Source organism: Oreochromis aureus, linkage group 4, assembly GCF_013358895.1.
Source record: "Oreochromis aureus strain Israel breed Guangdong linkage group 4, ZZ_aureus, whole genome shotgun sequence".
Classification (NCBI taxonomy): domain Eukaryota; kingdom Metazoa; phylum Chordata; class Actinopteri; order Cichliformes; family Cichlidae; genus Oreochromis; species Oreochromis aureus.
The window spans coordinates 9419210-9436583 of NC_052945.1; the positions used below are offsets into that span (position 1 = coordinate 9419210).

Below are 17374 nucleotides of genomic sequence, written 5' to 3' on the forward strand. Positions count from 1 at the left end.
AACTCAAATTCTATTGACTGACAAAAACAGCTTTAGTAGACCTTTCTTTTAGATTCTTTCATTTCAATTTGGAAAGCACTGATTTCCCTCACCACTCAACCCAGTTTTATTTGAAAGCTGGAATGAAGAAGAAACGGACATTAAACTACAATCAGGCACCGTGCCAGTATCTGTATGTAGCATGCTGACGTCATACTGTAACGTTCTTATTTTAGTTCAGTGTGTTAGCGCCCTAACATTTGTCGATTAGCGGGGGGGAAAAAAAAGCAACAGATCAAGGCATCACTCATTTTACTAAGATACTGGAAAAATGTAAAAACTTTGACGTCATGATGATGGTTCTAAGAGGAAAAGTTAGTAGATCATAAAGATTCATTGTCTGGAATTTATGAATGTTTATTTTTAGTCAGCCTTCTCAGAAGAGCTCATGCCGACTAACTGGATCTCATTGAATTACTATTATAAACATGTTATTACATTTTTTAGTTTTTCCTGAAAGCATATTCTCTTATTGCTGCTACGATAAAGAAAGGAAAGGGGGGGGGGGAGAGACTCACAACAACCAGACTCAATATTTTGATACAAAATTCAAATGTATTTCTCATGATTGTTAAATTTCATAATGCAAGCCATCAACATTTATTTATTTTAACATAACGTCCACAAGGACAAGTGCAAACCTTCCTGAAATTCGAGAGGCGAAACACAGTAATACATAAAAGTTAACAAAGTTACCAAATACAACAATATAATGACGTTAACATCAATACAATGATAAAACAAACAAAAAAAATATCACAAACTCAATATACATTTCAGTACTTTCTTTTGAGAAAATGTCAATTCTCTGCTCCCGAGCATCTAAAGGCAAACATCACATATTCAAAGACATCTGGGGCTTAAGTTTTCCATGACATTATATTTTATTCTGTTCCATATTTAAAAAAAAAAAAAAAATTCAGCCCCTGCGATTCCCTCTTTCCAAGGCTGATGTCACAAAATTTGCATGAAATCTAATGGCAACCTTGCAGCAAAACAAAAACAAAGAAAACAAAATGTGCAACTTGTGCAAAGGTCAACAAAACACAAAAAAAAGAAAAAAAAAGAAAAAAAAAAAAAAAAAAAGGAAAACTTTCAACTGTAACATTAACAGAAGTGAGGTTAAAAGAGTGGCACTTAATGAAAAAAATAACAGGTCACGTGACAAAAAAAAGAGGGTGTTGGAGACTGGTTAATATGTACAGTACATCGTGTGACACCTAACTGTGCTTGATGAGCCTTTGGTTTTACACAAAAGTCCAATAACAAAATAAAAGTGCTCATGATTGTCCTCAATAATAAGAATGCTACCATATCCATCTTAACCTCAGGCATCGATGTGGCTTTGACCGTTTGAGGGGCTAAAATGGTATAAGACACACATTAATAAACAATACAGTTAACGTCTGGCTTTCGCATAGGGCGCTGCTCATTGCTTTCATTCTTTTTTCTTAAGTAGATCCACCTGTCAGAATGCTTTACTTTCTTCAACTCGTCACAGAAGCTATGTGTGGGTCACTGAAACGTAACTTTTTTAGATGAGAGCACACACTGAGTGAAGTCATCCAAGGAAGTGGGAGGCCATCTCTCCTCTGAAACCCCGTCCGAAGGCTAATTGGGGATAAAGCAGTATGTGTGCAGGGGTGAACTAACCAGTGTTCAGCTGAGCCAAGTTCAGTTTTGTCACATAAGGCAGCAGTGCAGTCCTCAACAAAGTCCTTGTTTTCTCCCACTCCTTTGTCCTGCATCTTCAAACCCTCTCATACTCCTCCTGTACAATCATTCTAACTAGCACTGAGTAGCATGTATTATTTAACATATACACAGTGACACACACAGGCGCAGGCAGAGGTATCAAGCTCACAGACGTCGCAGCAGTAGGAGCAGCCAGGCAAACTGCAGCCACTCAAACACGGTCCTGGTTCCGATCAAAACCAAGCACCTCAAGGCTTAAAGGTTTTCAGGTTAAGCTCCATGGAGTTTTAATTTACTGAGTCCCTTTCCAACTGTGAAACATCAGTCAGCAAATGAGCTCCTGCTGGATTTCGGGTCGTGTGCAGAAAGGAGGCTCACTGAAAGAGAAGGCGCCACGGCCCGCCTTCAGCTCACCTTGGCCTGGGCACCTGAGAAATGACCCAATCACGTCTAGCTCAGGGGACGGAGCTGGACTCTCTGGTTCCGACTCGGACTGACTCGTCTCCGGCTCATCCAAAGAGGACGGCGACCTGTTGTGGAGGTGTGGGTGGGAGTGGGGGCAGGAGTTCAGCCAGGGGTGATTGAGGCATTCTTCTGCTGTGGCCCTCTTCCTGTATACACAAACACAATAACACTGTGCATAAGTGGAAAAATCCCAGAGACATTACGTAACAGATTGATTGCCTAGATCTTCAGATTCACTCAAGACATTTTCTTACAAGTTGGCCAAATTACTTTTCAACATTGGGCACGAAAAGCCACAAAGACAACGCCATTTGCTGTCAAGATTTTTTCCCCTCCGTCTCTAACCGATTACTCAGATGGTGAAATATCTGCCTTTTTCCAGTGCTGCCACTATACTCCTGCAATTAAATGATACTGACTGGAGATTGTGTGTCTGCATTTGACAGAGCGAGAGAGTCTGCTGATGCTTTTCTAAACACATTAAGGTATCTTTTCTAAAGATCTTTGAGAGGTTCCGCTCAGTTTAACGAAATGGTAATGCAGGGAAAAGGTAAGACATGCATTAGTGTTTGATCTAACGTCAATCCAAAAATGCTGAACTAAAAGTTTGCTAAATGAGTAAAATTCACAACCAGCATTTGCAAGCAAGGAAATGACTTCTCGCCCAAGTGACGCAAATCTTGTTACCACAAACGCTCATTTAGACGTGTGGGGACGTGTGCTTTCGTGCCGGTGTGAACCTGACTCACATCCTTGGTGTGTTAATCTGCTCAAAGTGATGCTGAGATGGAAACTCTCCCCTTTAAGCCATAACCATAACATCTATTCATCTTCACCTTTACTGTTTAAAAAGAGCCTCACCTTGGGTTTTTAACCAGCAAAGATTTGATGAAGTCAACAGCCAGCGAGGAGATGCCCTCGAATGTATCCGGTGAATAGTCTATGTTGACTTGAGAGATGTTGAGGAAGGTCTCCTGTTTGTCAGCACCCAGAAAAGGAGACTCGCCCGTGAGCATGACGTAAGTCAGAACCCCAATACTCCTGGTAAAGAGGAAGGAGAAAGGAGAAGGTGGTTATGGGGCAAGTCATTGTCGTTTATGGTTACGCAGTGTGTTGCTAAGCCCCACACAGCTGGCTGGCTTCCACTATTCTGTGATGAGCCAATTAAATGCAAGTATGTAGCAAAGTTTGTCTTGTGGTCAAAGGTCTAGACACAAAATTGTCTTTTGCACGTTATGGAGGTGATGTCATTGTCCTGAATATTTATCTAGATTAAATGAGCTGCGTGTGGCGTCCTCTAAAATGAGTGGAAATACAATCTAAAATAACACACTTACCACATATCTGTAGAAGTGCTAATGGGTTCATAGTTCAGGATCTCTGGGGCTGCAACAGAAACACATGGCCAAAGTTAGTCACCTTAAATTGTCCTCACATTTTAAAAAAAAGAAAAAGAGGCATGTAGTTTTGGGTAATTTATAGCTGAAAGCATGACTTACCCACATACTCTGGGGTACCCAGGATCTCCCTGACTTCTGTGATGTTGTCCATTCGTCTAGACAAGCCAAAGTCCACAATACGAATGTCCCCTAGAGGTGTGGCACTGGTCAGCAAGACGTTCTGAGGCTGGAGAGGGCACACACACGGATTAGGCAAAGGTTACATAAGGAGATAAAGACTGATTATTTGAGCAGCCTGAGGTCTGGCATCTGAGGTAATTAATTACGCATCTACGAGTCAAAGCATTTGGGGAAACTGATCCTGACAGGATTAGGGGTCTAGGTCGTCAGTCAACTTACTAACTGGGCCTTTGAGCCCAGATCATCCAATAAGCCTATCAGACAATTCTGAAGAGAGGTAAAGGCATTTCTGCCAAACACTTAAATGGCTCTATGGTTAGTCTATGTAAATACTGCAGTGTACATACAACTTAAATCCGGGCCAGGCTGGCCTAATGCCAGATTTAGCTGGAACAATGGGATACATACAAGAAAGAGAAATCCACATATCAGGCTTGAGCCAGCAAAGGCCGAGGAACCACAGGAATGCTTCGATAATGAATGATTCTTCTTTTGAAAACAGTTTAACACAACATCTCAAACATTTGAAAGCCCTTCTAAAACAATTTAGTGCATCTCAACGGATAATTTTATCTAGAACACATTGTGTAATGTGTAACCAGAAGCCAGACACATCATGATTAATTTGTGAAATGCAAAGAAAGGAGACGTGAAAGAAAGGAAAATCTCAGTGATGGCTGCTTTGTTACCTCAAGACACATCAAAGAAAACATGATAGTTAGGTCAGATGCTTTTATAAAGTGATTCCTCACGGGAACAAAGTCGTGGCACGCTGAATGAGCTGTGGTTGCATAAGAGAAATAATATCTTCCCCAGTCTGACTCTTGAGAGAACGCACTGTCCTATATTTGTCATTAACATTTCTTGTGCATTTACCTTCAGATCCAGATGCACCACATTATTCCGATGCAGAAAGGCCACCCCGTTCAGGATCTGCCTGGCCAGTCGGATCACATCTTTCTCTGTGAAGGCCTCGTCGTTGTCCGCAACACACTGGTTGAAGATTTCGCCACCGGCGGCGCTGGAAGGAAAACACAGGAAGGAAAACTGAATAAAAAGAAACTACGGATAAGATGAGAAGAACATAACTTTGAGTGGATAACCACCCAGTGAAGTTTAGCTTGGCTCGCTTTCATTTGCACCTGTAATAATAAATTACTCCTCGAAAGTTACAAACACACCCTTCCACTCCGTTTCAGTCACATAAGTTGGCAATGCATATTATCAACCTATCGCACAAAAAAGGGAAAGAAAATATAAAGCCATCACTGCTTTCTTTACAATTATATAACCATTTCCCCCTCATTTGTGTTAGAGAAACAAAGTTCATCCACATCTACACACTGCATGCGAGTCCAACATAAATCAGTACAGTGTTAGGTACCCCGCCTGTGTCAGTACTTTCCTCTTGTCAGGAATATTGCTGAGATAAGAATGGTCATATCAGCAGCTTCAGATAAGCTCCTTTACAACCTCATACTGAAATAAATTCACTAAAACAGGGGAAGGAAATAGACAAAAAAAAAAAAAAAAAAAAAAAAAAAAAAAAAAAAAAAAAAAAACACCCGCCAACTAATCACTTTGTAAAAATATTTTCTTGAAATAGAAAGAAAGAAGCAGAGAAGTGTGAAGTTTGTACCCGCTCTGTATGAGCCTCAGCATGCATCATTTTCTACTCATTTACTCGAAACAAACTGCTTGCTCATTTTTGAGTAATAGTAAGATTCCTGCATAGCCCTGCTGTGCTTGTATAACAATGTTAAGTAATGTGGAGACATGGTGGATTTATGTTAGGTGCTCCATCAGTTCTAGCAATGCCTGAAGCTGACAGTTGACTCCCTCCAAAAAGCACTGCAACCATATGTGGGGGATTTAGAAAGCAGACATGCTTTTTATCTTCAGAGGAAATTTTTTTTGGTCCCAGCCCTGGGCACAAACGTTACATAAGCTGCACCTTCCAGTCCCCGTTAGGTCCTGGGCATGACTGTTATATAAGCAGCACCTTAAAATCCCTTATAGCCTTCTCAACCTGCCCTCTTCAATAACCTGAGCAGTAAAAATAGAAAGCATTTTGTTTTGGGTTTGGGCCCTCTACCTCTCTCAGACCTAATTCTTTTTTTAAACTCTTAGCAATAAATACTTGCTTGCTGTAAACACAGTCAATCCCAGCTGATGACCCCCAGAGTACTTAAGAGCAGTGGCTCAATAGGTTTACGCTGATCTGCACATGTATACCAAATGAATGCAAGCTGGCTATTGATGCCTTCATGTGGGTGAAGGAACTGAAGGAATAAGTTAGTCTGATGGATACTTTAATGACCCTTGCTTTCAAATCCTAATAAAGACCATTTGCATATATTGTGGCCAAGAATGACGGGCTAATTCCCTGAAGTCAGAATATTGTTGCTGTGCTTTGAAAGTTGATGCATTCCCTACTTTAGAATGTAGGCAGACATCCTCCCTACATCAGTCCAAAAGAACAAACCTATCGCAGACAGGCTGTTTGAGCTAAATAATTGGTTTAAGACAAGAGTTAAGAACAGCTGACTCCCCCAAACTCTGAATGCATAGATAAGAAAGCAAAAGGGGCAAAACAAGTCAATCCTCTGATTGATTAGTAATCATTCTTGTTGCCTCATTACTCCTTGATAACCCTCTGTCACCTAGAGCATGTTTGAGTTAAAGTCCAGTACAGCCTGGGTTATGTTACATAGCATTTAGGAAGAACTAGGAAGAACTTTGTCCCCCCCCATGGAGAACCTATCTCACTGATTACCTCAAGTTACTCTCCACAAAAAGAACTTCGAGGTGATTCTGTTTTCATGAAGGTGATCATATCTAAAACTAGTCATTACCCTGGGGGTTTCTTTGGTCCTGACGCATGCTGCAGCTGTATTTTTGGAGATGATTAGACTTTGACTTCATTTCTCTGACATTGACAAGGAAGTGGTTGTGGCTTCAAAAAGTGTGTGTGCACACGACATTTTATACTGGCATGGCTGTGTGCTACTTTTGGGAGCTGCGCTTTGCTTGCTGCTTACATTTAAACCCACAGGAAATGGAAAATGGTTTGCAATTCTCGAAACTCATGCCGAGGTCAGACGGTTTGTGAATGCAGTTTTTCATTCGCTTGCTGTTAGCGCTTCTGTAGCTTTTAGGACATGCTAACTGACATTTAAAAAAAACAAAACAAAAAAACCCCAAGCTTTGTCAGAGCTAAGATGTCGTGCATGCATATGCTGCTTCAAATCCCAGCGCACCAACAACTCCCAGTGTAACTTCTTTGGCAGCTGAAGAGGAAATGTGGGCTACTGTGGAGTGACCTCCTGCTATGTTTTCTCTGCAGGCATGCAGGGGTGAACTATGGTGCTACTTCCCCTTTCACACTTTAGTCAAGAGGTCAAACATAGCCTTCCCCACAGAGAAGCTTTTGTTCTACAGAAGCATTCCATGTCTGGGAAGGGAATAACTAGAGTGGATCCTGAGTAGGAGAAGGCTTTCTGCCTGGGAAGTGAGCAGTTGTGGAACAGGATCCATGGAACATGGTTCAAGGGCAACCTCCTTTGTTATCTTTGTGTAATGAGGGAAGTGAGGTGGTTAAGATGCTATGGGATCTTTCTAAATCCTAATTAAAGAGGTTCATTAAAGGAGTTAAATGACACTTAAGTTATTTAATACTGAACCACAGCAGGCTGAGGCCAGATGCTGAATTGACCTTGTTAGGGAACTGAATCAACGGTGTGAACCACCTGCTGTGTAGTTCACATGCATGTTGGAGAGTCACCAGTGCCTTAACCAGATTCAAGCGGTAGCATCTAAATGAGTAATCCGTAGCTTAATGTTGTCATTTTTACACAGTAAGCATGCTGCAGTTTTACTGTGGTATTTAAAATGACACTTCATCACAATCAGTTAGCGTAACAAGAAACTGAGGTGTTCACGCTACAGCGAGACGAGCGACTAACCACAGACACAGAGAATTTCCATTTAAGGTAGAGACCGTGTTTAACTAGCGCAAGCCTGTGCATTTCACACGTAGGGTTTTTTTTTTTTTTTAAAGAACTAGCAACTTGGCTAGAACTATGCCAGGAAATACTTTTTTTTTTTTTTATTCTTGCAAATCAGCCGACCATACTGCATAAAAACTAATTATTCACACGGAAGCACCAAGCTCTGACGTTCTTATCTTGCAAAATACAGGATGTTGCATGACGTGTATGTAAGATTTGAGGCTTTTCCAACTAAACCTGTGCTTATGAAAAAGAATTATTTGTAAGGTACACCTGGGAAACCTGCCCAGAGCGTACCCCACGTTTCCCATCACTAATACCTTTTGACCTGATCACCCCCCTCAGGTTCTCTGCTATGTCTCAAACACTTAGATTCAGGAATAATTATTTAGATTACTGCTGTCTAATGCAATTAGTTATCCAAACCACTGCTAGTTTGGGAAAGAGAGTGGAATAGTTGTGATGTAGAACATTAGTGACTTACCACTCGAGAACGAGAATGATCTCAGTGCTGGTTTCATAGACTTCATGCAGTGCCACCACAAAGGGGTTTGCCTTGGCCAGCTCCAGCACAGCAATCTCATTTAAGATGTCCATGCGGCAGTCTTCGCCCTTCCGTCGCTTTCGCAGGAACTTGGCAGCATACTGCTTCCCTGTCGCCTTCTCAATGCACTTCTTCACAACTGCAAACTTTCCCCTGGGAAACAAAAAAACAAAACAAAAAAAGAGCAACAGAGTGTTTAGCCAGGAAGAAAAATCACAACCACCTTCCTGTGTTTTTTATTTATTTATGTTTTTTTTAATTTGTTTAGACATGGGTCCATTTCCTTTTCAAATTGCTACTGGGTTAAATGTAGGTCACTTAAACTGCATATATTCTCCTCAATATTTAAATGTTAAGAAGACATGAGGCATTTTGGAAAGGCAAACCAATTGGCTACAAGTGCAACAGTGAGGGTGCGGTTATGGAACAGTCCAGAGATAAGGTGCTTATGTGGCATCATTTGAAAAATTTTAACCGTTATTCACCACTGATATGCTCTGCTAAGGAGGCAGTCTGTTGATAGATCCCCCTTCTTTCCCCTGTTCCTCTAGCCTTCAGGAGGGTCTGAAGGAGAGCAGATAAGGCTGACACTTTTGGCAAGAGCTGCAGAATAGAGGGCAGGGCTCTGATAAGGGTATTGCTACTTTGTAGGTCAAGCAAAAACAAAGAGATGTGACAGCTTGGCTGCATAATGTCACTGGTAAAACACAGCATTAAGAAAAGACTGTCTAATTATCTTAATTATAATAAACCTTGACTTTTTTTCCCCTGAATGTACATTAATAGACTCATAAAAGGTGCTAAAGGTCAGCTGTGGGTGAGGGCAGGATGTCCGATGTATGCAGAACTGCATTTGGGTCAAACCAAGACAATCACCAGCCGTCTCTCCCGGGCTGAAAATGAGGCCTTGTGCACCACTTCCCTTTCTTCACAGCTGACAGCAGCAGGGACAAATGGAATTGTGTTGACACCTCCACCCAGACCCTCAGCCAGAGACTGCTTCTGCATTGACAGTCGTACAAAAGCTGACCAGTCAGCTAAACACAGCAGTCCTGAGACCAAGACCACCCACATGAATGTGACTGAGCAGGCTACACGCTGGGGGGGGTGTCACAGTTTGACAGTCGAGTTAGAACCCAAGCAACATGGAGACAGTCACTGTAATCTTAATATCTACATCTAACTAACATCTCAGTGTTTTCTTAAGCTGCACTTTAGACACGACACACAAGGCTTGGGGAAAGTGAACAAAAGATGCTAGAAGATAACTAAATAAATGAAGTGTAACATTAGTTCAGCTATTTTTCCTCCCACACAGTATTGCTTAAAGCTGACTGTGCTGCTGACCAAAAAACAGCTACTGTTCTGGCTGGAGGCTGGTTGTGTGCTGGCTGCCACCCCATTTCCCAGTCTCGCAGTGTAGTGACGAGTCATTGTTCAGATTGAAAAGGCAAAAGCCATCAGGGGCTTTTCATCCTTAATTAGCCAAGTTCAGAGCTGTGGGCTGGGTGCTACATATTAGAGTGAAAAGAAATGACTAGTGGTTACTGAAAAGAGCAGCCCAGGGGGGGTCCTTTCAAAGGCTGACAACAGGTCAGAGGTTACTAAACAAGGCCATCTTGTAGCCGGCCATGTTCACCAGGAAGATGAAAAGAATATTTTTGGTTATTAAAAAAAAAAATTAAAAAAATAATCACGGTATAATTTAACATTTTAAAAAATACGTTTTTGCTTTTTTGGATTAAAAATACCAACATCTCACTGTTAACACAGAAAGGTCTTACCATACTCTGACTAATAATGAGAAGTGCTTTCTCAAATAATCAGCAATTGCAGTTAGATAGTTCAAACAGTTCTCTTCAGGAACCTGTCTGCAACTCATCTGTTATCAATCACCAAATTTACTGTGACACAAAACATTCCTTTCCGCAAGATGGTGATAATTTGATTAAGAAATTGGTTTCCCGTGCAGTCTGCATTTTGTCTTCCCCAGAGGCTCACTGACTCATGTCTGAAGTGTAATGAAAAATGACAGCTCTTATTTGCCTTTTTCACAGACAGTCTGACACACAACCTGAGTTCCTCTTCCTGCTCTCAGGTTGCCCACAACATATTTTGTGCCCATTTCTGCAGGAAACCATGCAGAGCGTGATAATGAGAAGGCTTTCAAAAAGGGGTCAGGAGGCATTTCTTTTCTGCAAACTTTGAATTAATGCCTGGTATTTACAGTTGAAATGTTCGGCATTCAAATGTACAATAAAGCTGATCTCCTGCCATGCGGCACTTACGTACATTCCTGCACCTAATGTGATTATGAGGCCTGATCTCAGGATGTTGTTGATCTGAAGTCATGGGAGAGGGAGTAAAAAGGGGGGGTGAAAGTTGATCTGTGGTAGTGAAGGGAAAGAAAAAAGTTTATAGGATGCTGTAGACTACACTGGCAGCCTAAAGCCAGCACAACAGGTCATGCTACTCTCCCTCATGTCCCAGGGTGTCTTATAAAAAGAAACTTGCTACTTACTAGGACATTACTGAGCATGTGCAAAAGAACAAACCTGAAGTTGATTTGTAAAAACCGAGTGCAACCAGCTGCTGAATTGAGTGAAACCTAAGGAGCGAAACACAGCTCATCTTCTTCATTCATGCTGCAGTGCTTACTAGAGAAAGTCATTGTAATTTGGCACATTGGGGAATCCCCAGTTAAATACAGCTGGAATCTGGAATTTCAGCTGGCATCCACAAACCAGCAACTGGGAGACATAAATATATATATGTGGCTAAAGAGAGAGGAAGCCAGAGCAAGACAAAAAAAAAGAAAAAGGCACTGGTGGTAGATAGCATATTTAACTTGTGGGATAGCAGGTACACGAAACAGGAAAATAGTCAAGAAAGCAGAAAGTCTATGAACTATATAGGCCAGGATGAGAAAGTCTTGCTTTGTGTTTTCGCATCTGTTTCATCATTAGTTGTTGCACTTATGTCACTTGATGTCAGTGTAGACCGCCACGCATTCAGAACGATTACTCCAAGTCCACTCTTAAGCACAACTCTTGACATTTGAGGCTTTGCATTTTCAGTACCATTTACACCAGGATATAATGGACCGTGCACGCGGGACCTCAGCAGAAACAATAAGCAAGTCGAAAACTTATTTCCCTTAAATCGCAAAGATAATGTATAACAACAGTCCATGCATTTCCACACAACTCGTTTTTGTCACCGTTTAGAATTAAAAGTGTCTCAGAGTCTCAAAACTATTTAGCAACTTCCAGCCAGGACTCACAGAAGCGCATTACCATTACGCGTTGCGTGTGCCAAAGCGCTGCTCCGCGCCAGCAGATGGAAAGCGCAATTGGAAATATTCAATTAGCAAGCTTCCCAGTAACACGTGCAGAGAGTAACTCTAATATGATTAAGCGATTTGCCTAAATCTGTTCAGACATTGTTGCAACGTCCAGCCAACGCACGAAGGTATTAGGATTTTTGTCAATGACTGCTTGGAGGAAAAAAAAAACAAAAACCTTCAGGCAACAAACAAACTCACCTGCCCAGTTCTTTGCCCACCAGCTCGTAGCTGCCAGCGAACGGGTCAGTCCTTATCCTGGTGTTGATTTTTGTTACCATTCCGCTTTTGTTCATGGTTGCTGAATGTGGCATTGAAGTCGTGCCGTGTAATGAAACAGTTCTTTCTCGCCAAATAAATACAAAAAAAGAGACGACTTTCTTGTAAGCTCAAGTAAAAACTCGCATAATATTAATTATTAAATAAAAAAAAGGTCAGTTAGAGGCTACAGAAGCTGTTCGAAACCACCGGTATGTAATCCAGCTTAAGTGCGTCCCAAACATAAAGGTGATGCCTGCAGCAGCGCGACACAGTTAGTTTTAGTGCTACTATACATTCCTGACAGTAAAGTCCTCTTCGGAGCCCAGCCTCCTGCGGTGACGCTAAGCAGCAGAGGCCAATGAATTTGCAGAGCAGGAGGTCCCAAACTGCAAGCCAGCTGGTTGGCATGCGGTAGTGAGTGACCCGATCTTAGCACGGCAGGTACGTATAAATAGACACTTATAGCATTAGTTTCGCTTTGATAGGTCTAAGTATGACCTTAGGTGATAACAATCACTCGCGGTTAAACGGTAGCCTGTTGTTGTAAAATACAAGAATATATGGAAAAATAAACATATAAACAGAAACCTCCTATTTTATATCCCCACATAAGGCCATTTGGATGAGTCTGTTAATCGTAGGATACCATATCAGCTTTAGAATTAAAATAAAGGTAAACTCTAAAAGAAAGATAAGCGTCCAAGTACACAAGGGCAAATTAATAAGACATAAACCTAGGTGCTTACTGAACCACTTACTTCTATTAAAACTTCCAAAACGGACTCCCAGAGCAAACAATAGGTAGAACAAGCCAAATAGTTTAAAACTGAAAACATACACAAAAACTCTCACGCTCAAAAATATTTAAAGTATGCCTGGTGTCGTTGGTATTTGTTTTCTCGATACTTGCTCTGGGCTTGGCTGTGGAACAGGTGAGATTGACTGTTTTCACATTTAAGCTCAGTCATGAATATGATGCTACCCTGAGGGTTTGAGAGCTTTCCGCATTTCTCCCCCTATCTGTTGTCTGGTCATTGAACCTTTCTGTCATCCAACAAGAATTCAAAGCATCTCATTAGATAACACATCAGGTCATGTGGCACGGCTGAAAGCTGGAAAGTCCACTAATTTTAATGTGCGTGCGTCCTGCAAGTTTTCCATATATAGCTTTTAAAGGTCAAGGTCTATGCCAATCATAAGTAAATAAAACGGCACACAGATAAAAATATAAAAACCAACTTCTCCATCTGATACTAGTAGAACTAGTAGTGGATTTTGTGCTTCTGGTCTCAGTTTCTACTACATGAAATAAAAGCATGATATCAGACAGTGTGAGATGTTTGCTTTTATCAAAACGATTGGTGTTCTTTCCAGTAGATGTTAAGACTTCATAACCATGGGAGTTTGATTGTACCAGTACTTATACAATCAATTAATATTTTGGTTATTATTTTAGATTTTAGATATGCAAATATAGGACCTACTTATTAAAAAAATCTATTGATAAAATAAACGATGGAAGCAATTTTGTCAGCTTTGTCCTCTCTAAAAGTCCTTGAAAGACTCCTACCAGCCTACATTCCTGTTTCAGTGAGGAAATTAATAGCTGCTCTGCCTTGAGGGAATATCAGTGATAGAGTTTAAAAAAATGACAGTATGACAGTTTTTTTCTGTACTGGTTTTATGGCCTGTGGCTGATTACTTTTCCAGTGGTGGGTCACATGCCCTACATAGCTCTTATCTAGCACACAGAGCAGGATTTGTCCAATCTTACCATACCAAAGCTAATTTTGTTTCCACAAACAGAAACTGATGTAAAAGACACCTATTGAAAGACCACATTCCTCAGACTCTACCGAGTCATTAGTGTGTAGCGACAGGGTTACATAACATGTTATGCCTCCTCAAATTGTTACCTTAACTCTAAGTGGACCTACTGAAGTCTTGACCCCCCTTTAACCCCACCTTCTGTGCCAGGCTTCCCATTAAAGCCGGGGTTAAAGTTCAGAGAAACCACGTTAGCGAAGGAGCTTTACTCGGCCCCAGAGACCTAATGAAAACACATACCAGCAAATTAGACTGCCAGCCTTCAGTTTGACAAACATAAATATGAGAAGTTCAACCATGACCTGGGAAACGCAAAAACCCTCTCAGAGCCACTGTAACAAATAGGCCCAGTCAGGACTTGATAGGGCACAAGGGTATGTGATCGCGTTCCAGTCTTTCCCCTCAGTTCGTATTCTCTCTGGTGGTGGGGGCATTCACTGCCATTCATTTCTTAAAATCACAGTAGCGCTGATACAATACAAGCATTCATTTACAAGTTCCACACTTATGGGGCAATAGTGTTATCGTTCATTTGTGGCTGTGTTTCTTTTCATCTGCTGGATGTACATTCGATACTCAATTTTAGCTCTGCTTTTAGTCTCGGCTAACTTTTGATCTGCTTCTTTAGCGGATATGCGCTCAATTATGTTCAATAGCAAGCAACTAAGTGCGCTTATCATCCATTTTGTGCTGATGGGGGAGTCAAATGTGGCTTTTGGAACTTTTCTGGTTATTAATGATGCTTTGAGATTGGCAACAGTTGCATGCTAGATAGCTTAATTTTGAGCTGCAGCACGCTAGCTCTGTAAAGTTGAGGTGAGCTGCCGATTCAGTGACATACTCTCTGACCAACTTAACAAATTATTTCTACAGTGTCACTGTCATTTTAAAAATGCACTTTTTTATAAATCACACGTGCAGTCATCCTCAAACAGGGATGTGATAGCAGAGGCGTTGTGATTCTTACAGGAGCTCCTGGAGACCCAGAGAAATAAAAGGATGTTTACAAAGATGTGAACATTTAAGAATCGGGCTAAGCTTTATTTATGCCTTCATTAGGTAAATGTGTTAGAGAGACAGACTGTCTTTTGTCAGAATTTTCAAAGATGTCCTTTGTCTCCTCTTTTTGTTGCCTATGGCATCGTTTAAAGGGGGATTCTCATTACATAAATGCTTTTCTCCGGTGACTCAGCGACACAATGCTATTGAATGTTTTCTGCTGCTCCCTTATGAGACCGCTCGGAGGGCAGTACAGTTATATAAAGACCTCATACTCTGATAAGATCCCAGACTTTTCCTTTCTGTTTGAGTGACCACAATAACCTGTTTCCACCCTTGGCTTGTAACGCAGAGATGACTTGAATGAGGAATGCCGTGATGTGGCAGAGGGAAATGTCTGACTGATGCATTATCCCTGTTTTTGGTTTTGTCAAAGAGCTCTCAATCATGCACCGTTTGTTGATTCTCTTTGATTTCTTTCTTTGCTTACTTGTGAATGAAAAAAAGTCTGATGGTTGCTGATAACCTCTTTCCTAGAAGAAGCAGTTCATGAGAATCAAACTTTCGTAAGAAATTAGCTTTCTTAACAAGAACTAAAGGAGTATATGTGGGCTGCAAAATGCCAAATCCATAGATAAAAACTGCTTATTGCCTTAATTCTCTGTTTATGGTTCTTAGTTCTAAACCATTGTTTATGCAGAGAGAGGTTTCCATATAATGAATGGCTTCAGACTCAGGCGGGTAATCTCACCTCAGTCTATAGGCGTTCCCTGTCTTCTTTGGTTACTTATGCAGGGCTTCACTATGTATCGGATCAGTTGTGCAATTTGTCCTTAGCGAGCAACTGATGTTTTGACCCAGGAGTTTAATAGCAGGCATCACTTTGCTTGGGTAGAGAGCTAATCACTAGCAGGGTGAGGGCAGGCTAGCAGCAGTCCCATTTAACACATGACATCATGCTTTTATTAACTTTTTCATTTGTACAGTAGCGTGATGGTGTTGATCATAGATCACAGATTGGTGCGATCTTCAATCTCTTCGCAGTGACCTCAGTTTGAACGGAACAGCAAAGGTCTCACACTTCATAAAACTAAATAGTCCAAAACCGCTGCATGATTTAGCTGCTTAACGCGTTACCCACTGTGGTTAATAAAAATGCAAACATCTCCTCACAGGGATGAATCGGTGGTTTCCCAGACGCTGGTGCTGGAAGTCAATCACCTCAGGACTGCAGGATGACGTGCACAGTTGACGTTCGAGCGGTATTAAAAGATAGGTTCTTAATCCTTTTGGCAACTGAGAAAAACACTGAAGGGGGATAAAAATAAGGCATCGGGATAGGATCAAGAGCTCATTGCGGTGGTTGTAGTCGAAGTACAACGCTAAGAAAACAGGCCTGTAGGAGAAATAGTGTGTGGCCTTATCAAAAATCCCCTACTCAGTTATCGTGTTACTCTATAATGATAGATTACTGTAGGTAGACGCAGATTAGTTGGCTGTTTGCACCTTGTTGTAAAGCCGATAAGTTCTTTTTTTTTTTAGCAAACAAATAATTCCTTAATGTTATGTTAAGTAGAACAGGCAGTCCCTTGGGTGCTGCAAATAAGCAGAGTTATTGCAAACCATATACACAGTTAATCTTTCTGGTGTAACATAATTCTAAATTGTCTTGTTTGGCAGCAAAATAAACAATTTCCCAGTCTCGTTCCCTCCAGGACCAAAGGTTTTAATCTTCTAAGACTTACGCTTACTGCTTCATTAGGTACACCTCTTCAGCAGCTCAATAATGCAGCATATCAGCAACTTAATGCATTTAGACATGGTCAAGACAACCTGCTGAAGTTCAAACTGGGCACAACAAAATGGGGAAGAAAGGGGATTTATATGACTTTGAATGCGGCATGGTTGTTGGTACCAAATGAGCTGCTCTAATTGTTTCAGAAAGTGCTTAAAAACTGGTATTTTTCTGCATAAACATCTCTAGGGTTTACAGAGAGTGGTTTGGAAGAGAGAAAGCTTCCAGCAAGCGGCACTTCTTTGGGCAGTAATGTCTTGTTGATGCTAGAGGTCAAAGGAGAACGACCAGAATGCTTTCAGTTGACAGGAAGGCAGCATTAACTCCAACAACGTCTTGTTGTTACCAAAATATCCAGAAGAGCATATCTGAACAGGCAATATGTCAATCCTTAAAGTAGCTGTGCTACAGCAGCAGAAGAACAGCAGAAAACTAAGGCTACAGCTTACATGTGCTCACCTAAATTGGACAACAGAAAATTAAAAACCATTGTCTGGTAAAAGTCTCAATTTCTGCTGCGACGTCTTTTGATTTGTCCTGCAACACTTGGATGGTTGGGTAAGAATTTGGCATAAACAACACAAATGCATGCATCAATCCTCCAATGTGTCTGCTGGCCTTGTAATGCTGTAAAGGATATTTTGTTATGCCTCATTTACACCATGACTTGAAAGAGAGCAAATATTCGAGAACTGTTGTTGACCATGTCCATCCCTTCATGCTCACTGTGTCCATCTTCTGATGGAAGATAATGCTCCATGTCACCAAGCTCAGATAGTCTCTAACTGATTTCTGGAGCATCAGAATGAGTTCACT

At 41.2% G+C, this 17374-nt stretch overlaps 1 protein-coding gene across 1 annotated transcript; it reads right to left on the bottom strand.

Annotated features, from left to right (window-relative positions):
* Positions 1-574: 574 nt before the first annotated feature.
* On the bottom strand, positions 575-12220 carry stk17al (serine/threonine kinase 17a like). Its single transcript, XM_031729902.2, has 7 exons — positions 11878-12220; positions 8274-8486; positions 4656-4800; positions 3699-3825; positions 3537-3585; positions 3061-3240; positions 575-2345 (listed from the first exon to the last, which is right to left on the bottom strand). Exons 1-7 carry the CDS (start codon positions 11988-11990, stop codon positions 2060-2062), a joined length of 1113 nt encoding a protein of 370 aa, XP_031585762.1. The 5' UTR covers positions 11991-12220; the 3' UTR covers positions 575-2059.
* Between the last annotated feature and the right edge of the window lie 5154 nt (positions 12221-17374).